At 44.4% G+C, this 23,040-nt stretch overlaps 1 protein-coding gene across 3 annotated transcripts in view; it reads right to left on the reverse strand.

The window, feature by feature from the left end:
• Positions 1–23,040, reverse strand: part of CHRNA7 (cholinergic receptor nicotinic alpha 7 subunit) — a 146,629-nt gene that overhangs the window by 65,714 nt on the left and 57,875 nt on the right. For 2 of the 3 annotated variants that reach the window (XM_010371688.2, XM_010371689.2), the window contains exons 3-4: positions 11,529–11,573; positions 1,271–1,380 (exon numbers count right to left, since the gene is read on the reverse strand). In XM_010371688.2, coding sequence (XP_010369990.1) covers positions 1,271–1,380; positions 11,529–11,573 — 155 coding nt within the window. The remainder of the gene's footprint in view (positions 1–1,270; positions 1,381–11,528; positions 11,574–23,040) is intronic. The other variant, XM_010371690.2, reaches the window with a different exon arrangement.

Here is a 23,040-nt window from a genome sequence, read left to right on the forward strand (position 1 = left end):
CCAGCCCTGACAACACCTTCACTCCGACTTCTGGCCTCCACAATTGTGACAGGGTAACTTCTATTGCTTAAGCCTCCGAGTCTGTAGCACTTTGTTACAGCAGCCTTGCAAACTAATACAGCCCCCCAAGAAATAGAAGACCCAAAGTCCAGGCATGGAAAGGTGCGTGTTTGACCCATCAACAGGGGACCACTTACCCCTATTTTAGACATTTTTCAAAGCTCAGTTGTCTGAACTAATTTAAGAAGCAGAAAAGTGGCAGCAAATGAGAAGATACTCTTCTAGAAACAGGCCCAATGATTCAAGTGAAATGTGGTCCCCAACAGCAAAGACAGGGGCAGAATGAAAAGTCAGTACAAGAAATGGCATTGCCCAGCCTTCTGGAAGTAGCCACGTAGGACAACACATTGCTTGTCCAGCAGGATCACTGAGTGACCATCGAGGGCAATGTGGTCATGCCATTCCCTGCATCAGGAAATCCTGGGCTTCCTTATTCATTCAGTTGGGACCAAAGGAAACAACTTGCTTTTCATGACGTTATTTATGAGATCTGAGACCTTATTAGTAAGAAATGTTCTGGGATCCCTTATTTGACTATGCAGTTTAACAAGAAATTTTACTGCTTCTAGAAACTTACCCTGCCTAAATAATTGCCTTTTAGGCATCTGGTCTGCAAGTCAGACTACCTTGGTTTACCAATGTGTCCCTTATTTCCTGACCTCAGGAGGAAGACTACTAGAACACAGGTACATACCCTGCAGGGGAAGTTTCTGCATGCAGCTAGAGATGACAGTCCTCAAGCTCACCTGCAGCCATCTCTGCCCCAGAACTCTCTAATGCACAATGGGGAACACAGATGAGGATGTGGGTCCAAACTGTGGGCTCCAGCAGTGCATCCGGTAAGCCAGCACTTTTTGCTGTTGGTCATAACTGCTGCCATTCAGAGAACAACAGGTACTGCCTTATGCAAGAATAATCCATGTGCCAAGATGCACAGAAACAACTCTAGGCCCCGAGAACACACAACTTCACGAGCATCTTAGGCAGCAGGCTAGCCAGGGTGTGCGCGTGTGCATGCCAAACCAGGGAATGCCGGCTGAGGGGGACAGAGCTGCTTCTCAAAGGCCTGGCCACTTAGAAAGTCGTGTAGGCAGCAGTGGCCCCAGATCATAGATGACATATCCAGCATTTCTGTGAAATATACAAACATACTTGATAGCTACATGTATACAAGCATAAAAGCATTTTTTTCCTTGCTCAATATACTTACCTGTTATAGAGAAGAATGTCTGGTTTCCAAATCTGGCCATCTGGGAAACGAACAGTCTTCACCCCTGGATATTCTGACACATTCCACTGTAAATAGTGATCTGTCCAAGACTGACACACACAATGACATTAGCAGCACTTCACTTTCTTGGCTACTAATATTTCTTATAAGCAATTGTTAGGTAAGTGCAAAGCCAAAGAGAATTCCAGACATTTATTATAACTGAATTGCTATTTATAAAATATAATGAAAATGGGAATTCAATAATCCCTTCCAAAATGACTGTGAAGAGCATAAAACTCACATTTAAGGTTCTGCTGTCACCATGAACACATTCAGATGGTATCATTAAAGTTAATTCCAACCCTCTGCATGTCCCTGAGCCTTCTCCTGCAGTGGATGGGTTACTTCTAGCCAAATGAATAACTGTTTTGCCTTCAAAGTTTTCACTGTGAGAATACTTTGAAAAAAGAAATTCACTTATTCCCACTGGAATAAGAACCAGGCTGGAGAAATGTGGAATATTTATTTCCATAAAGCAATACTGTGCAGTTGCACGGGAACCTCTCAGAATTTCTAAAGGAATGTTTTCAGATTTGAATTTTCATTTTGTCACAGGGATAGTGCTTCTGACACCCGACAATGCAAATCCTGAGCCCTGATGGTGAAACACAGAGTCAGGACAAAAGCAGGCAGATGAAAACTCAGGAAGCACTCACACAAGCTCGCGGCCAGGCCTTAATTGAGGTTATCTAGTGACCTTTGTCATGTCTGGGGTCCTCCTTCCCAGGATCAGGTGCTAAACAGCCTTTCCTGGAGCCCACAAGCTCTGCAGAGGATGCTCGGGTGGGATCCCACCTGCAGCTGCCACATAATTAGCACCACCCCACAGGAGGCTCAGTGCTGACAAGTGTGAACTCAGAAGCTCCTATAATTGCACCATTATCCTGTATTCTGTCCCTCTGGTACCACCCACGCTCTGGAGCTCAGGCTTTCCAAGATCTGGAAAGGTATGTGATGCACCACCCTGACCTGGGACGAGGGTGACTCCTCACAATCAAACACATGGTAATTTCTGCAGCAAAACATGCCTGTTTGCACTGAGACAAATAAATGCCTTAATTGCACATAGATTTCAATTTGATTTTAGACCAAAATAGTTTGATGCAAAGTTACGAAAACAACATCAAAGGAGGGGAAAATTTCTTCCGAGCTGCTGAGATGTGGAAATTGCAGATAAGGGGCTGTGGAGCTAGAGCTATTGATACTGACAACAAGGGAGTCAAACGGCATGTCCCAGACCAACCGTCCTCTGAGGAGGGCGGGCAGCATCCAGAAAGATGGTCCCAGCTCTGGATCTAATCCCACGTCAGAGGAGAGGAACCATCCAGATGAGTGACATCACTTTGCAGCCAGGGACCTCCAGGAATGAGGAAGTGTTAATGGGTGATGTGCAGAAGTATCATCTGGGGCATTCAGGATGGACAGCTGCCTGCTGGGCTCTCTAATGAGATGGAAGTGGTTTGGGAGGGGACAGGAGGGGCGCACCCAGGAAGGGTGGGTCTTGTCCTAGTTGTCTTCCAGGAATGCCTGGGCGCCAACCAAGCCACGCTTCCTGCAGCTTGCTCCGACTTGGCACCTCTGCCCTGTGCTTCCCTTCATTTCTCTCCCTTGTCCTGGGCATGAGGCCCTTCCACAGCCAACACCTGTGCTTTCTGTGCCACAGTTTTGCATCTCATGCTGGGATGCTTCTCTGGGTTGGTCACTAATTATCACAAAGCCAGTCAAGTTCACCATTATTACCACACGGGTCAGGGCCACAAGGTTCCATGAACAGGCCTGGACGGTGGGCATGGTGGACCAAGGCACTTCTCCCCTTCTCCCCTGCCTGCTGAATGATGGCCAGAGAGAGAGAGGGAGGGGAGACGGGATATGGGAATGGGAATGGGAATGGGAGTGCCTGGTTGGTCAAACCCAGACCTCTTCCAAGGCATAGCCAGAGTTGCACACTGCCTCCCCACACTCCACACACCCCACTGCATGAACCATGGGCTCATCCCCTCCCTGGCCAGATCACAGGCTTTATGCTAGTCCAGTGTCCTGTGTATGTCCAGACTCACCACAGTTCAGAGGGCGTCAGTGTGATGACTGCTCCCATTTATAAGAGGAGGCCAGGGTTAAAAAAGCTAGGGTGTTTTAGTCAGTCACTGGGTCAGGGCTTACCTGTGTTATTTGACTTTAAGCAGACTGATCTTTGGGCTCTACCAGAGCTGGTTCTGCTGGTTCAGTCTCCCTGATGCTGCTGCCCATCTGCTGTTTTCCCTTGCCCCAAACCAGGCTGACCATTGTGTCAGAGGCATTTAAACCAGGGAAACCCCATCTTAAACAGGAGCTGGGTAAAACAGGCTAAAACCTCCTACCGGGCTGCATTCCCAGACGGTTAGGTATTCTAAGTCAAGGGACGAAATAGGAGGTCGGGTCATAAAGACCTTGCTGATAAAACAGGTTGCAGTCAAGAAGCCGGCTGAATCCCACCAAAACCAGGACAGCCACGAGAGTGACCTCCGGTCATCCTCACGGCTACACTCCCACCAGCTCCGTGACAGTTTAGAAACACCAAGGCAACATCAGGAAGTTACCCTATATGGTCTAAAACAGGGAGGCACAGGGAGGCATGAATACTGCAACCCTTGTTTAGCACATCGTCACGAAATAACCATAAAAATGGGCAACCAGCAGCCTTCGGGGCTGCTCCATGGAGTAGCCGTTCTTTCATTCCTCTACTTTCTTAATAAACTTGCTTTCACTTGACAGACTTGCCCCGAATTCTTTCTCACACGAGATCCAAGAACCTTCCCTTGGGGTCTGGATCAGGACCCTTTTTGGGTAACAGTAATGGCAGAAAAGGTGGGGGGAGCTGCAGAAAGCATCCGAATCAGACAGACCTGGGTTTGTACCAAGGCTCTGGCAGAGACTAGTGGTGCGAGGTTGTTCAGATAAATCGTCTCTGAACTGCAGCTTCCTCGTATGTACCCTGCCGCATAGGATGAGATAAGATAATGTGTGCAGCAGCAGATTAAAGTCATATGGCCCTGGTAGGCAAGTGATGAATGACGGTATAAGAAAGAGAGAGATTTCCCCACTTTACAAAATTCTGCTGGACTTGGGAGCTGTAATAACAGTCATAACATAGCTGCAGCCAAAGGTGGGGAAGAGGGAGTGCCAACATGGAGAGGGAACCTCAGGCTGTGTGCCCTGGAGCCCAGGTCCACACTCCTGAGGCCGGGGGGGCCCACCAGTGACCCCACAGGCTCCGATGAAGGTTTCCTAAGAATGGATATGGAATAAGGCCCTATAAACAATAAACTTCTAGAAAAAGGTTGTTCTCTGAAAGCACTTAGTTCCTAGGTCCCTCAGGAACAGGGGACAACAGACAAAATCTTTGTAGACAGCACCTGGCATGTTTTCCACTAGAGTGGGGATCTGAAAAGAAGCATCAATGAACCTAGACTCCCAGACCATCACATTTAGAGGAGTGTGTGCTCTTCCTTCTCTCCCTCTTTGTGAGATTCCTTCTCATTAAATCTTCAAAAGAAGCATGTGTGGAGTTGTGAGGGGACACAGAAGGGAGGAAGGGGCCATTGATCCAAAAGGCACCATGGGAATCCCAATTATTCCATGGCTCTGGCACCTGGGCCCCATTTGCACTGCTTCGAGCCCACAGGAAACTCTAAATGTGTGTGGATGCTAGTGGCATGGAAGTATTGAGCGGGGGCGGAGGAGGGGAAAGGGATGAGAGAGAGGAAGGGAGGGAGGAAAAAGGAAAGTTACCTGTCATTAAAAAAATACATTATGGTATAATAAGAACATAGATTTGGTTTTCCTGGCACAGAGCTTCTAAAGCCCTGGGAATTTCCTGAGTGAGAGGAGTGTCTTTTGTGATTCATACAGAGCCCCTTCTGACCGTGCCTGAGGCCTGAGTTTACACTGATGAGGTGACTTAGAGTTGGGCACCTAGATAGCTTTCATGGGGGCTGGTTACCTAATGACTGGAGGAAGGAGCTTTCCATCTACTGCACTCACAGCTCTGGGGAGGGGTGAGAAAGGGGCTGGAGACAGGATTATAAACACTCTTGGTCAGCACATCCACTTGCGGGGAGGGTGGTGCTGGGGAGAAGTTACTGCGGCTCCGTACACCCTTCCAGCCACCATGCCCCGCCCTCTGCGTCCTTCCACTTGGTGGTTCTTGAGGTGCATCCTTCAGAATAAACCAATAAACGTTAAGTCATGGGTTTTTTTCTCCCCGAGTTTCATGTTGCTGAATTCCTGTTCTGAAACTCTGAATCCACGTAATCTTTTCTCCAGGGTATTTTATAGAAGTAGATATTAAATATTTATTTAATGGGTATATTTTTATTTATAAATATATTGGTTTGTATATTATATACAATTTTATTAAATAAGCAAAGTATTTTCCTGAGCTGTGAGCCATCTTAGAAAGTTACTGAACCTGGGAGAGAAGGGTATGGGAACCCTCGAATTTTCAGTTACCTGGTAGACGTGTGGGTAGCCTGGGTACCCCATTTGCAGCTGGTATCTGAAGTGAGACTGAGCCCTTTAACCTGTGGGATCTGATGCGAATTCCAGGTAGATAGTGTGAGAAATAAATCGAATTGGTGGACCCCCAGTTGCTGTTGGAAAATTGGTTGTTGGTGCTAGAAACGACATCGCACGTTTGATGTCAGAAAACACTTATCTTTTCTAAATTCTTCCCGTCTATTATTTTGACAGAGGAGGAAAGCAGCCTTCTTTCCACCCCCCTGATCCTGACACTTTTTTCTCTTGGTGAGATGTAATGACTGAAACATCGCTCTTCACCTTGAGATGCTGTCACGGCCCTAAGCAAGCTACTAGCTGGCTTGTCTGTGAACAGGAAGCATGGCATTTCCATGTGTCAGAGATCAAGTGATAATGAATGCAGAAATTAAAAAGGTAAACATTTTAGAAAAAACAACGGCTTAAAATCTTATCTATGGTGTGAATGCTATTAGTACCATAATTAGAATTAGGAGGTTAAAGTCAGAGAATGACCCAGGAAGGCTGGGACATCAAATGCCAGAAGAATGGTCACGATTGCAAAATAAGAGAAGACAGATTATTTTAAAAGCAAATGTAAGTCTCTAGATGGTTCAAATGTCTCTTCAGAAACTGAAATGGCTCCTGTCATTTCTTCTGATAGATTAAATCAGATTACATCTGACAAGCCTCCCAAAATGATAAAAACTAATCTGCAGAGAAAACCGGCTGCAGAGGAACCGGCTGCTTCCTCCTAGGAACATGAAGAGGGGAACAGAGAGGTCAAGCCTCTTTCTACTCCCTCACGTTTCTGAATGATCAAAATCAAGGGCAAGTGGGAGAAAGAAGAACAAAACCAACAAACTGGAGGTCAAGGAGAGATTTTTCATTTTTTTACTTTTCTGCCTTTTCCATTTTTAATGCATAGAAAATGTATCATTTGCCGAGTTTAAATACCCTAGAGAAAAGATTACATGGATTCAGATTTTCAGGACAGGAATTCAGCAACATGAAACTCGGGAGGAGAAAAGCCCATTGCTAGAGCCGCTTTTGTGGCTCTCTGCCCCTGGCCCATATTTGCAACCCCCTCAGAACCCTGGCCCTGAGAGCCTTCAGTATCTAGCTTCACTTGTGCGCGTCCATTATCGTGCTGGGTCAAGTCAGGTTGGTCCCCAGCCAGGGAACACAAGAACAGCAATCAACGGAAGGTTGCTTAGAAGTGGCCCCGGGCAGCATCTAAGCTTGCTCTGTCCTGAGTTCCTCATGTCCACGCTGTGGATATGAATAGGAATGCCAGGGCTTCCAGACTGAAACACTGCGTGCGGGCGGGGGCAGAGAGACACAGGCATTGGCTAGTTGACTGTTAAGGTTTGTTTTAAACCCAGGATTCTTGTGAGCCCTTAAAAATTCAGTTGGGAGGCAGTGTTACAACTGCTAGATCCTCCTCTTCCTCCTCTTCTTTTCCTTCTCCTCCTCCATTTTTCCTCCTCCTCCTCCTCCACCATGTCCATTTTTCCTCCAACTCCTACTCCATTTTTCCTCCTCCTCCTCTTTTCCTTTTTTCTTCCTCCTTTTTTCCTTCTCCTCTTTTCCTTCTCCTTTCATCCTTCTCCCTTTTCCCTCCTGCTCTTTTCCTTCTCCTCTTTTCCTCCTCCCCTTTTTCCTTCTCCTTTCATCCTTCTCCCTTTTCCCTCCTGCTCTTTTCCTTCTTCTTCTCCTCCACCTCCTTCTTCTAAACTGTGTTAATTACACAGCCTGATCATAAATGGCTTAAAGGTAGAAACTGGGTTATATATTTCTAGGTTCCCTCACCTGGCCCAGTTTAATACCTTCCACAGAGTAGGTTGCTCCAAAAGAGGAGGTGAGTTAAAAGGTGAGTTTTCAAACAAACGAAGCTGCAGATGCTTCTGCAAATGTAAGCCTTAATTAAAAATTAGCTGTGCTTGAAATAAATTTAGAGGTCTCTGGTGACACCCTCTGAAGCAAGGATGTTTATTTATAGAGCATCTGAATTCAATACTGGAAGTAATAATCCAGTTACATTTTTCTTGGAAACCACCATCCTTTAAATAAAATTGCCAAATCATATACATTGCTGAAGACCAGTCACTGACTGAGGGCTAAGGAAGACAGGCACCAGAGAGAGAGACCTCTCCATAACATGCTTTCCTCTCTGTAAGAAAAAGGTCAACGGCAGCGCTGTTCCTTAGGGGGCATGGCAAATGTCCAACTTTAATTAAAGAGGGAAGCACCTGCCTCATCCCCCGGAGCCTGACCTTGCGCACGCAGTGTGAAAGTGGGGCACGGCCATTCAGGAGATGGCTTTATGTTGTGTCACACTACCCGAGCACCTCAAGGCTCACCCTGAGTTTCTGCTTCATTCTCTCATTCAGCAAAAGTCCTCTGGTGCCCGCTACAGGTGAGACAGTAAGCTAGGGGCTGTGGGTACAGCAGTGACTGAAGGCACCTGGAGCCCTGTCCCCACCATGCACACATTCTAACGGTGAGGAAGACTCAGAACCAATGAGCAGACAGATGAGTGAACACAAAGTGGGTTCGATGGTGAGAAGCCTTTGGGAGAAAAATATAACAGGATAAAGAGAACACAGTGGGCTGGAGGTGGAGGGGAGGGTTTGGGACAGTACATTGGAGCTCAGGGAAGACCTCAATGAAGAGGTGACCTTTAGGAAGAGACCAGTGAGAAGTAAGGGGGAAATCAAGTGGTTCTTAGGGATGAGTCTTCCTGGCAGGGAGAGTAGCCAGTGCAAAGGCCCTGAGGGGGGCATGTGCTTGGGTGACATGTGTGTCACCCAACAAGTGGGCAGTGAGCGCAGCCAGGAAGCAAAGGATAGAGGGGAGGGGAGAGGAAAAAGGAGCCAGGCAGGGAGGGAACTGAATCCAAGGCCACTTCGAGGACTTCAGTTCCTATGCTGTCCAGGGAGACAGGAGCCCCTGGAGGGATCTGTGCCAAGAAGCTGTATGCTGGCTGCTATGTTGAGGACAGACACCACCAGAAGAGGCAACACTGAAGCAGGAAGGCTGGATGGGGACTCCTAATAATGGAGGTGAGAGATGACGCCCATGTAGACCAGGGTGAAAGTATCATGGCTGAAGCTGTAGTTAGATCCTGCATCGGTTTTGCATGTCAAGCTGCCAGGATTTGTTGATGTCTCGGAGGTGACATGTGTGAGACAAGAGTTAAAGGTTTTTGGTTTGAGCCAATGGATCCGTGGCTTTAACATTTATTCAAATGAAAAGTCTGTGGGAGGGACAAAAGTGAGAATGACCCATGGACACTATTTTGATGCTACAGGCAGCGAGGACAATCATTAATGCCGGGCTCTCAGCAGGGGCCAGGAGATGAGCCTGTCCATGGGAAGAAGGGCTGGGCCTTCCAGGAGAGCACAGATCATGTGTCCTGCGCAAGAGGAGGGAAGCTAGAGTAGGTGGCACAGGCAAGGGCAGGGATGCGCTCACTGAAGTATGCTGCTTTAAATCCTGCAGGGGAGTCTCTCAAGGGCTCTCACCTGACTAATGCTAGGTTCTGCAGGGGTCTCACATGTAGCTATGGGTGCACCTTGTACTCCTAGCAATGGCTTTAAGCAGATTCATTTTCTTTTCTTTTCTTTTTCTTTTTTTTTTTTTTTTTGAGACTCAGTCTTGCTCTGTTCCCCAGGCTGGAGTGCAGTGATGCAATCTCAGCTCACTGCAACCTCCGCCTTCTGGGTTCAAGCAATTCTCCTGCCTCAGCCTCCTGAGTAGCTGGGATTACAGGTGTGCACCACCACACCTGGCTAAGTTTTGTATTTTTAGTAGAGACGGGGTTTCACCATGTTGGCCAGGCTGGATGCAGATCCATTTTCTATCCCTCAACTCCACATGTATTTGCAGGATAACTCACCTGCCCAAGAACCACATGGGACTATCCTATGCCTCCATTTTTACTTCTCCCATTCCACTTTACAAAGAGTGGCACATTTCTCTTATCTTACCTCAACTCCCACCTTGGGACACTGACCCAAGAACCAAACAAAGGATCAGTTCAAGTACTAGCCTCTGTGTCCATGTGAATTACCTCACAAATTGGGTGGCAAATACTCTCAAAGGTCAGGTGGGTTTTACTTCTTTGTTTTCAACAAAACTGAAGGAGAAACTAATCAAGCTGTCAGCTGACACATTTGATGAGAACTACATTATTTTTGGCATATAATCTAGAAGAAGTTCAAAGATTGAGTAACACTGCTTTAACAAAGTGGCTTTCATGTCCAACTACTCATGTTACTACACCTATTTAAAAACAGCAACAGAATTGATGTGAAAACTATCATTTCTCCATTCAAGTAATAAAAAGTCATCTGGGGATACAGGAACTAATTTAAAACAAACTCATCTTGGGCAGAGATATAAATTACCAATAAAAATTTATGTTTTATAATTACTTAAAAATTTAATTTATGTCATTTTGATGAATTATAATACCAATAACAATAGCAAACTTAATCCAAAAGAATCAAAATTTAATACTTATGGTGTAAAGGAGTAATTCTTGTGTAAATATTTACATTTGAAAAAACCAAGGCACAGTGATTAATAAAAGACTTTAGGCCCTGTGTGGTGGCGCATGCCTGTAATCCCAGCACTTTGGGAGGCCGAGGTGGGTGGATCACCTGAAGTCAGGAGTTCAAGACCAGCCTGGCCAACATGAAGAAATCCTGTCTCTACTAAAAAATACAAAAACTAGCTGGGCGCGGTGGTGCACGCCTGTAACTCCAGCTACTTGGGAGGCTGAGGCAGGAGAATCACTTGAACCTGGGAGGCAGAGGTTGCAGTAAGCCAAGATTGCGCCACTGTACTGCACTCCAGCCTGGATGACAGAACAAGACTGTCTCAAAAAAAAAAAAAAAAAGAGAAAGAGAGACTTTCAAACATAAAATTATATTACATTAGGATAAAATTCCCTATAGAAAGCAGAATAGAAATGCATTCGCAAAGAAAAAAAGGGACTATGTTAAATATCTGACAGTTTTAAAAAAGGCTTGTTCATATGGTGTTTGAATGAGACGGGCACCAAATTATTACGGTATTTTGATTCCATTTAACATAGAGACTGACCATTCTATTTTTCAGTGTCAATATTTACAATTGGATGTTTTACATTTAATTAATTTGCAATTAATTAAATTTAGGTGAGTACTGCAGGTGTCAAGTTAAAAATCTACAAATGATAGGCAGCATTTCAAGATTCTTACAAGCATCGCTAGAGCACAGAGTACGAGGGCCTCTGGTTTAGGAACACTCCACCTGATTGAAACATGCAGCTCTGGAGGCCACAGAGGGCAGGGCTGGAACTCCCGAGTCCTGGGGACTGGCTGTGGTGCAGGTTGTGAACATCTACATGCAGCCCTGTATCTTGTTACTTGTCTTGCCTGAAGTGCTTCTGAAGTGTCCCCACATTACCCTATCCTATGTGTTGAGCTTGTGCATGTGTTGAGCACTGCAGACTGTAGTGTCACACACCCAACATTCATTGTTGGCAGGGGTGGAGTTGGTGTGACAGCCATGGTTTTTTGTTTTTTTTTCTAAACAGGACCTCTCAGAAGCAAACATCTCAGGTATCAGGACAAAAATCTTGGGTGCAAGATCTTGCAGGCCCATGGGCGAGATTGTCATTCTCTTAACTTACCATTTGCAGCCAAATGTTGGTGGTTAAAACTTGGTTCTTCTCATCCTTGAAAAAAAAAAAAAAAAAAAAAAGCAGCAGCATAAATATGATATGGTTTACAAAAGAAAGAATGAGACAATTATTCATGTGGGGATCTGACTGTTGGGATCATTGTTATGTGTGGAAATTAGAATGCACCAAGCACTTCCAATGTATGCAAGCAGCATTTCCCCAGAGTTAAGCTTTTCTATTTATTCCAAAGTAAGACACATTTATTACACAGCATTTTAAAAAGATGGAAAAGTATAAAGAAGAAAATTAAAACTCTGCCATCTTACCATCCAGAAATGATGCCTGCTAATGATTTAGCTATTTATCTTTGTATTTTTAAATAATTCATACACTAAAAAAAAAACCCATAAAAGTAGGTGAAAATCCAAGTTTTTAAAGTCAGGTTTATTTCCAAAATATATACAGTTTTAAACAAATACAAATATGCTATGACTCCCTCCCCCAGGAAAGGGGTCATGGCCCTGTGTGGAGCTGCTGCACCCTGTGTGGGTGGTGCCATGTGGGCCGTGACTCTGACTTGTCCCTGCAGATCTGGACTTTTCTCTCATCCTCTAACTTCAAGGGGGAACATCAGGCTTTGAAATACACCTGAAGGTAAAGCCTACCTAGGTGAGTAAACTAAAGGTGAGAAAGATGAGGTGACTTTAGAAGCAGCCATTCAAACTTGGATCTCTCTGACTCCAGAGCCTATTTTCCTACATTTCCAAAATACCTCCCTGAGTTCTGCCTCCAGCTAAGCCTATGTGCTAACCAGGGAGCTTGGATAGTGTACCAGCTGTGACTTTGCTCCAGCACAGGACATATAGAGAAGAGACCCGTCAAGACTGGCCTTTCCAAATGGAAGGCAACTTGCATTTTAGTATGGCTGACCAAGCCCAATATGGCTCAGCATAAACAACGTGAAAGGAGGCAAATGAGTGAATTCTGTACAATAGTTATACTGTGAATGTTGTGATTCAGTATGAAATAACTCCAACCCAAAGGGCTCTGTGCATTAGCAGTTGACACCCTCTCCAGAGAAAATATTAATTAATGCCCCTGTGAAGATGTGAACAGGAGCTGAAATCTCAAGCTCCTGCAACAGAATCTACTTGGCCTGGTTCACCGATGGGCAGTTTCAAAAAAAAAAAAGACCCAAAGGCAGAAAGACCGTGGCATCTGCTGGGGCGTGTCAGTGGGCAGGGATGCAGATGGAAAAAGTGCTGCCTCATTAAAATGAAAATGCATTCAGCATGTAAGCAGTTGGCAGGGACGCTCTGATGCATCAGTGCCCCAGCCCAGTTGCTCACATGTTGCGTACCTCTATGGTGAGATGGGCCAGGTGGGGCAAATCCCACAGAGAGGAGAGGGCTGCCTGGGGAGGGACATGGGATGATGTCTCAGGGGACCCCAGGCCAGGGGCAATGGCCACAAGACGCTGAACATTTATTCAGTTACAGGAAAAAATATATCCCATTTTCCTAATAAAATGTGCCAGGAGTTCTCGGTGGGAAAAGTTGTAGAGCTAACATGTCTCTGTACTCTGCACTGAGCAAATGATCCCCAACAGAGCTATCCATTTAAGTAGCTGGAGCACTCCAGTTCCGGCTCAATCTCCAATATTATTGGGAAGTGTGGTCAAACTCTTCAGAATGTATATCTGTTACCTCAACTTATTAAGGAGTTGTTGTTTTTAATGGACTTAAAATTAGCAAGGGTTCCATTGAGGTGCCCTTCCTTCTTTTAATTGCATTTGTGTCTTCATCTGCTGAGAGAAAGGCTTCTGTGGTTTGGGAGCTCAATTACTACCAATGTAATTAAAAGGCTTTCTTCTTTCCAACGTTCTAACAGAAACCGCATTAGAGGAACACTGAATTTCAGCGGTGTGTGGCAGCTTGGGACCAAGTACAGCTTTTCAAAGTGTAATCAACAAGCAGCAGCCAGCACCACCTGAGCATGCAGGGATGCCCATTAGGGGAGCCCCCCACAAAGACTCAAGAGGGAGAGAGAAGGGCATAAGGAACCATGCTCCCAGAACAATCTCCCTCCTCTTAGCACCTGTACGGGCCACACATGGTCTGAGTCTCTTGGCTCTCTGTCTGCAGTGACAAGATCCCTCACCTGCTTCCCATTCCCACTGTGCAGCCTGCTGCCCCTATGCACACTGCAGGTACACACACACACAGAGGCTGTCCTCTACTCATCGTTAGACTGGACTTTCTGACCACCGATATGATCAGATCACCCTCCTCCAACTGCACTGCCCAAAGGATCAAGTCAAAAGTCGAGTGAAGTGCACAAACCATTGCTACAAGCCATGGTCCAGCCAAGTTTTCATTCATTCATTCATTCATGCAACATTTATGGAACATCTCCTGTCCCCAGCATTATGCTTGCCTGACGTGTGCAGTGGAAATTAATACTGTTCCTGAGTTCCTAGAATAAAAATTGTGTGTGTGTGTGTGTGTGTGTGTGTGTGTGTGTGTGTGTGTGTCGGTGGGGGCGGGGAATGAGGTAGGATTATACAACACAATAATGATACACTTATAACAACCTATAACAACAAATGGTAACAAGGGTCACAGAGGGAGGGAACAGGGTCCCTACAAGGAAGGAGACAGGGACATGGACTTCACCCAGAGTGACAAGGGGTGGCATTCTGGGGTTGAGCCTCTGATTTAACAACCTGTAATCCTGCAGTACCACAGTATGTGGATCTCCTCACACCCACCATGTGCACCCCAGCCCTGAGCATTTGTCCCTTGGTCCCCATGACCAGCCCTGCTTGCCAAGGGTCTATCCAGGCATTTACTGTCTCCAGGCCCCCACGTCTGTGACCACAGATGAGAGGCAGCGGCTGCAGGCCTCAGTTTCCTCATTTGCAAAATGGCTCCTGACTGATCCCTTTCCCCTTTCTCAAAGGGGTCCTGTGGGACTCTGGCAGCAATAGGTCTGCAGGTGTTGTGTCTTCTGCAAGACCCTGACCGGCTGGCAAGAAAAACCCTCCCTCCCCAGGGGCTACTCCAAAAGCAGGTTCAGAGTCCATCTCTCCCCTCCCCTCTCCCCATAGCCTTCTCCTTCCTTGATCCCTGGCAAGCCTGTCCTGATCCTGTTGCACTAAAGCTGAGCTCAGCCCCCTGCTTCCTGACAGACTTCTGCACAGAGCACCTGGAGAAGGACTTCAGCTCTGCACTCAACTTCCTTGCCTCAGGGTTTGCATTTGGCCACACAGGCTGCATAGTGAACTGGGAGACCTGGGGATGGTAGCCACACCTCCGAGTGTGGAAAGTCCCCAGATGGGATTACAGCTCCCACATGGCCCTCTGGCCCCCAGCAGAAGGACATTCAGGGCAGGTATGCAGGGGCTCCACTCCCACTGCCCAGAATTTACCTAGGGACAAAATCTAGCTCCTCAACCAGCAAGGAAGTTTCCTTCTCTTTCACCCAAATGTCCTCCACTGCTGCCAGAGCCCCCAGCTTGCCATGCAGCACTTGAGCCTGAAACCATGAATCAGCAGGCAGAGCTGCCTACAGCAGTCACTCCCTCCCAAGTTGGAGGCCACCCTGGTCAAACTAGGGGGTTCCTGCAAGAGAGGGGACAGAAACATCCAATCCTGGCCCAGAGGCCTGCGAATAAAAAACACAGGTTTAGTCTCCCAAAGAACAGTATTCCACAGGAACCCAGGGGCCTGCAATTAAGTGGCACACACTCTGTGTTTTATTCCGTTTGGACGCTTATAACAAAATATTATACACTGGGTATCTTATAAAACACAGAAGTTTGTTTCTCACAGTTCTGGAGACCGGAAGTGCATGATTAACCTGCCCCTATGGCTGAACCCTGGTGTCTGGTGGGGTCTGGCTTCCCGGATCATAGGCAGCCGCCTTTTCACTGTGTCCTCGCATGGTGGAAGGGGCGAGGGAGGTCTCTGGGGCCTCGTATATAAGGGGACCATCTATCATGACTGCACCCTCATGGACTAATCACCTCCTAACACCATTGCCTTGGGGATTCAGATCTCAACATATGCATTTAGCGGGAGACAAAAACATTCAGACCATTGCACTGTGAAAGTGGGCTTCAGCAATTCCAGATCCTCAGGCCCCAACTGGGCAGGAGGGCATGGAGGAGCAGAGTCCACACAGGCAAAAGACCCTGGGGCTCCCGACTCATCAGGCAATTGGCTTCTGTGCATTTCAATGTTCTCTCCTCTGAAATAGGGATGCAAACAGCTGTCCTGTCTGCTACAGCAGGTGGGAAGAGGAGGAGCATGTTGCAATCTGTGCGATGTCACTCAGTGCCAGTGGCTGTCACCACGTGGCTTCTCACACACATGGCTTTCCTGCAAGATCTACACTCCCTTCTCCCTCTCAGATGAAGACAGGAGAAGGCAGGGTCCCCAGCCCACCACATAATCCCAGAAGGCCGGAGTGGCAAGGCAGCCTCAAGTCAACGCGCCTAACTCCCTTCATTCTTTTCCAATCTGAGCACTTCAGTTGAGAGTGCACTTTAAGTGATTGTGCTTTTTAAAATCAATCTCTCTGAATAATCGTGTATATGGTTCAGAATCCAACTGTCATGGTAATGCGTAATGTGCTATCTTGCATTTCTGCAGCAGTTATTCTTTTGTGAATTACTGAGTAACATCATTCAACGTGATTTTACAGAGCTCCCATCACATTATTTTTTTTTCCTTTGTGTAGACACTAAGAAAAAAAAAAAACGCAAACACATAACAATAGACCTAACCACCACCATTTCTAAATTCTTATTTGCAGAGAAAATAGCTGGATAATATAAATTCGTATTTGTGTAGCACTCTAAAGTTTATAACAAGGGTGACTTCTTTTATCTAATTTAATCTTTACACCCACCATATTTTTTTCTTAGTTTTACAGCATAACAAACTGAGGTTTTCCCTGAGTCAGCAAGATACTAGGGCTGACAAAAGACTCATATCCAGAATAAGAGAAACTCCTAAAAATCAATCAGAAAAGGGCAGGCAATCCAATAGAAAAATGGACAAAAGATGAACAAGTACTTTACCAAAAGGACATCAATCAATATCAGGTATCAGGTGTCAGTGATACTTGAAAATAACAAAGCTAGCCTGTAAACAGAGTTTGCATTTCTAAATGTCACATGACATGCACACGCAAACAACTCATTTTGGTTTCACGACAATAATCCAGCAAAGTAAGTATTATTATTTTTCTCATTTAATAATGGAGATTATGGGAGACCCCCCCAAATTGAATTTTATGTCTCTTTTCTGTTTGAATGTTTTGCTATAAGCATGTATTACCTTTATAATCAAAGGAGAAGGGGAATGCATAAATATATCAATGATGAAACAAACAGGCTCCTGGTCCTTGGTCACACAGCTAAGTACAGAAACTGAGATCCAACCCCCTAACCTGCTTCATAAAGTTGAGTGTTCAACACTTGTGTTTTGGACCACGATGTCATTCTGCCCTCCTGGTTGTAACAGCAAACACTATGATTACAATCATGGAAAATAATTCCCTTTGGTAATTGTACAAGACAGAAGTTTTCAAAGTATGGTCTTGGAACCCCTTGGTTTCTGAGATGCTTTCAGAGGACCAGTGAGACAAATCTTTCTTCATAATGGTTAGATGTTATTTCTCTCTTTCACCCCCCTTTTCCCTTGAGTCTTTCATAGAGCTTTGCAGAGGCTACAGCACATAGGGACCAGCAGCAGACTGAATGCAGAAGCTGGTCAGAGTCCAGATGTCTTCTATTACATGAGGCATTAAGGAGATTTGCAAAATAAAAAGCAACGCCACCCTTGCCACTGATTTCTTGGGTGAAAATATGGTTATTTTCCATAAAATGCTATTTATGTTAACATCATGCTATTTATGGAATGGCCTTATTATGTTAAGTGAATTAATGAGCTTTAAAATACTTCTTAGCCTTTATCTCCAATGTGGTAAATATTGATAGATATAATCACATAAAACTTAGAAGATCCTCAATAACCTTAAAGAGAGCAAAGGAGTCCTGAAGCCTAGATGTCTGAGAGCCGCTGAAGGGGAGCTTGGCATTTCTAGGACCATCCTGGTCCTCGTACCACAGGGCCTGGCCCTCTCGGGATACACAGCTCAGCTCTATCTCTGCTCACATTTTGGGATTGTTCAGGGTCTGTTTGTTGGGGACACAGTGTAAAAAATACAGATATCACAGGCTCTGGGCTCTGCTATTCACTAGCCATGTGGGCTTGGGGTAGTCCCATCACCTGAACTTTTCTGAGACTCAGTTCCCTTATTTGTGAAAACAAGGGTGATGGCTGTTAACTGCTCTCTCTCCAGCATGTTGCAAGGACTGAATAGGTAGCACGAAGAAAAGTGCCTAAAATATAGCAAAATTCTCCACTGTTAAATTACTGGAAAAAAAGTTCCTTTGATAGAAAGGTACTGAAAAGGCTAAGAGAATTGGCCCAAACTGACAATATCTCCTCGCTATCTGCGGCTGCCTATTTTTAGGGGTGGCACATAATTACTGGTTGGTTTTCTGTTTCTAATTTAACTGTGTAATAATTTGTTTTGGTTCTCAGTTTATTCATTTAGCTCTGCAATGTTCCTTTTATTCTGTTATTTTATTGGCTCATCTTTGAAACCTGGTTGGTTTGGTTCCCACTGAAATTAAGGCTTAGGAATTATGTGTCTAGAGGTCAGCATTTAATATTCCCAGTGGGTTCATGGTTATTCTGCGATGCATCAATGTGCAGATGAGAATCTTTTCAAAAAGTGTGTGCAACCTGACTTCCTTCAAGCCTTGGATCCTGGCCTCATCCACCAGCTAGCCACCTTGGCAAAGGGTTAAGCTATGGAACTTCACTATTTCTAGGATTCTGGAGCTCCTTAATCACAGCCGAACTGTTTATAGATATATGCTTATTTCTGACAGTACCGTGAAACCCGACAAATAGAGGAAATGCATTATGTTTTGAAACACAGCACTCTGAAGACCCTGAGATTGGAGACGCTGCTCCAAAGACCCACTGACGCAGAGACTGCAGTCCTTGGAAAAACTTCTGCCTCTAGAACTCCCCCAGCAGAGTGATTCTGAACTCTCTGATTCTATTTTTAACTACCAAAGTTAATCCTGCACAGTTTGAGAACACCGATTTCAGGAACAATGCAAAGTATAAGGCTTAAGGGATTTTAAAAATCAGACCACAGTATAATACATGTATATTGATATATATATATATTTTTCCTCCCAACAGGTCAGCGTGTAATTCCTTGAGATATAATCCCAGGAAAGACCCAAGATGGCAAGATGGGAAACTGGCTGATCAGCCTGGGTCCTTTCTGGAGAATAAATGCCAGGCGAACAGAGGCCGGCGGTTTTCTTCAGCTTAGGACCTTGATCCCAGCACACCACGGACTTTTGTTCCCCCTGTGAAATCCACTGCCCAATGCCAGATTGATGGGAGCAAGGCAAACCAAGGTGTTCAGCTGCCTGTGTGTGCGGGAATAAGAGAGCTTGCCTGGGAGAGGTGAGCCCCACCCCACCTGATGTCCATTTGGTTCTCGCTGGGTGGACTCCCATCCCCAGAGCAGCCCCATTCTTCTCAGGGAGGGAGGAAGAGTTCAAGCATGCACTTTTCACTTCAACTGAAAGGGTTTCTTTCTTTCCATGAGGAAGGGCCCCCTATCTCCCTCAAAGGACCTAACTCTTGGGGAATGAAGCCTGGAAGGTGGATCATGAGAGCAGAACCTAACAGAGAAGAAATCAATCTTGAATTAGCAGAGCTGACAACAGGTAGTCACAGGAAGATTGTGAGTAGAGGAGAAAGAGGAAGAGAGATGCTGGGTTTCCGGCATACTGAGTGGAGCAGGAATCAAACTTCATCTGAACTATCCTTGAACAGAAAGAATAAATCCCCCTTTAAGTTTAAGCCGTCATCCCAACTGAATCAATTTTCAGGAATTTCCTTGAGTGTTTACAAGTTGTATCTCTCTGGACTAAGAGCAAACACCTATACGCACAGCCAGACTCCCACAAATGCCTTGGTTCCAAAATTTCTGCAACTTCAATATCAGCCTTTTTCATTGAATTGTCAGAAAGCTAGTGGCAACAAATCTCATCACAATTGGGGTCCTCTAAAGAACTGAGTTAGAGATAAGGAGACCCCAACAGAGTCCTTGGTATGGAACTGGTGCAAAGTGGGTTCGAACGGCCAATAGAAAGGGAAGGGGCTAAGACAAATAAGTGGAAGTTACGAGCAGGATTTAGAAGCATTTATTGTTCTTGCTTTTTTTTGTTGTTATTTGATATTTCTAATACTTCTGCAAATAATATAGGCTAATTGGCTTAATGAACAAAGATACAAATAAATCAGGCCACGAATCAGGAAAGTAGTAACATAAAAATAATGCACCTCTATTACATCACAGAAAATACTGAGGCATGAGCCAGATGAAAACGAATTGGAATGACAGCCACAAGAGGGAAGTATGAGTGTGAATGAAGGAATGATTAAATATATACATAATTAAAAATTTTAAAATAACAAGCACAAAGAAGAAAGGCAGCTAGGCACACACACATAACTAATATACAAAGTAGCCTGGAAGAAAAGCCCAAATAAGAAGGGCATGCTTCTCATGAGTTCTTTATATTATACTATACAAGCCTTGGATCAAATTAAGCATGATTTCAAAGATAAGCTAATAAAATAACAGAATAAAAGGAACATTGCAGAGCTAAACGAATAAACTGAGAACCAAAACAAATTATTACATAGTTAGATTAGAAACAGAAAGGCACAAAACAGACACAGCTAAAAAATTGAGTTACTGGCATGAAGGCAGGACATGAGATAATCACGGTAAGAGATAATCACGGCGTTCACAGAGCAAACACACCAAGAGATTACATCCATTACACAAGAAGTTGGAAATGGAAGCGAAACAAAGAAGCCACAGCTAGAGCTGAAATGGAGACTACAACACAGAGAAACTGATTTAAGTATGCCGGGATAATACATGGGAGACCTGCTCGTGGTTCTAGCCAAACAGGAGACTCTATAATGTGAATACCATCCTGCTATAAACACCTGGAAATTCTGGAGAAAATCAAACAAATGTCTTTTTAAATATTGATTTTGGCTCACAAGAAAGCACAAGAAATCCTTGAAAACAACAACAATGACATCCAAGAGGAAACTGAAAAGAACATTTTAAGTCCGTGAGCTGACACCATAGCAGAGTGCAGGAGTGGGGAGACCAGTGGCCAGTGTTATTCACAGAGAGCTTAAACAATGCCTAAGTGGGACTATGGAAAACATTCTCTTTCGTAGGTGGAGGACTGAACCAAATCCCCCATCTACTTACACCAGCATGGTCCAGGAAATCTTGAAGAGACCACTGGCCAAAAAAGAAGTAAGTTAGTCTGTGTCATCCTGGGCTGAAAGTGGAGAACCAGGGTATACTCTATTTCCTGAAAATGCACTGGCCTTCCTTCTGATGGAGAATTCAAATGTAACCAATCCACAATGCCTAGGAACTCTGCAAGTCATTGGAATTAGCTTAGAAGTTGTTCCAGGTCAGCAAAACTTGAGGTCCCAGACAGATGCAATGAGAACAAACAAATTAACAAACCACAAAAAAGATAAAAGGAAGAAAATAATAATAACAAAAAATTGTTGCATAGAAAACACAACAATGATTATACCCTCCTGATCAAAAATACAAAATACATAAAGTATAAAATTCTCCATGAGTGAAAGAGAGAAAACCAAGTCAGGAGGAATAAGCTCCCAAAAATATAGAGAAGAGCAATATCAGAGGGATAATATTGAATAAGTATGCTTAACGTGATTAAATGCACTAAAGAAATCAAAAACATCGTAAAAGAATGAGATATTCTAGGTGTAAAAATGCAGATTTGGAAGAAAACAAAAGTAAGAGCTTTGCAAAACGAAAAATTTAGTAACTGAAACAAAAGCTCAATGGGTGGGTTAAACAGTGAATTGAAAGAACAGAAATGATCATTAGTAAGCTGAAGACAGACTCAACAAAATGACCTACAATGTAACTCAGAAAGATAAAGAGATGGAGAATGTGAATGCTTGAAAGACTTGAAGGGCACAATGAAAAGATTCAATATGTGTATAAAATAGTTTTATAAAAGAAAGGTTAAAGAAATAATGGCTGGGAAATTTCCAGAATTGGCCAACTTATCCTCAGATTAAGGAAGTAAAAGTTCTCAAAAATGTAAGTATAAATCAAAGACTAATTCAAACCTCCATCATTTTTTAGCTCTGGCATGTAAATAGCTTAGAATTAATCACTCTCATACTTAAAACAGAAAAAAAATGAATGAAATGAAAAATCAGTGACATTCATTGGACTCAGGAGGGAATGAGGCCGGTAAGCACCACACTGAAGTCCGGGGAGACATGGAATTCGGCGCACAGCCAAGATCTGCTCACTCAAAGCAGAAGCCACTGGAGCTATGAACTTGAGGTAATGCTTAAATGGTAATTTCAGTGAATCTCTGGTTGCTGAGTGTGAACCAGCAATGAATGAGAGTGAGAAACCCCCAGAGAGCCACAGTCTTGTTGCAGAGGCCTCTACAATTTCATGCGTTTTATCTCTAGAAACTCCACCAGGTTCTCATGGTAAACACGCAAGAAAGATCTCCTTGTGGCTCCAGCGAGACAAGGGGAGAAGTAACCATTGGGAAATGGGTCACCCAGAACCTTCTCCACAAAAAAAGCCTACTCTCCAGGGTTTCTCAGAGCCTTATCCCTGCTAGGGAAATGACATTCGTCCCACTCCAGCACCCTGTAGCCTTTCTGTCTTACCTAAGGCGGGGAAAAGCTGTATCACTACTGTATCACTAGCGAAACACTTGTGAAGGTCAGAGCCCAGACACACAGGCCTACTAAAACACTACCATGTAACACAGGATTACAGAACACTTCCCCCCATCCCCACTTCCCACCACACCAACAGGGGTCCAGTAAAACTACTGTGAATTACAGTCCAAAAAGCCGTAGATTCTCTGAGAAAGAGTACTCAAATAAGGAATACAGACATCAAGAGGGAAGACAAAAACAAGAACACTAGAAGAACCTGACGCCTCTGGCAGTTAAAGCTATAGCAAGCATCAAATAAAGCCCAACTACTATTTGTCACATGTATTCGCACACTAAAAAGGTACTTATCTAAATTCATAACGTCGTGAACATTTTTGGTTTATGACAGAAAAATTACAAGGCAATTAAAAGACAAGAAAAAACAGTCTGCAGAGACAAAGCAAACATCAGAACAGGACTTAGATATGATACAAATGTTGAAATTATCAGATAAGAAATTTAAAATAACATGATAAATATGTGAAAGGTGCTAAAGGAAAAATAAACAACATGCAAAAGCAGTTGGGTAACATCAGCAGAAAGACAGAAACTCTCAGAAAGAATTGCAAGGAAATACTAGAAATCAA

The sequence above is a fragment of the Rhinopithecus roxellana genome, chromosome 5, assembly GCF_007565055.1.
Source record: "Rhinopithecus roxellana isolate Shanxi Qingling chromosome 5, ASM756505v1, whole genome shotgun sequence".
Taxonomy (NCBI): Eukaryota; Metazoa; Chordata; class Mammalia; order Primates; family Cercopithecidae; genus Rhinopithecus; species Rhinopithecus roxellana.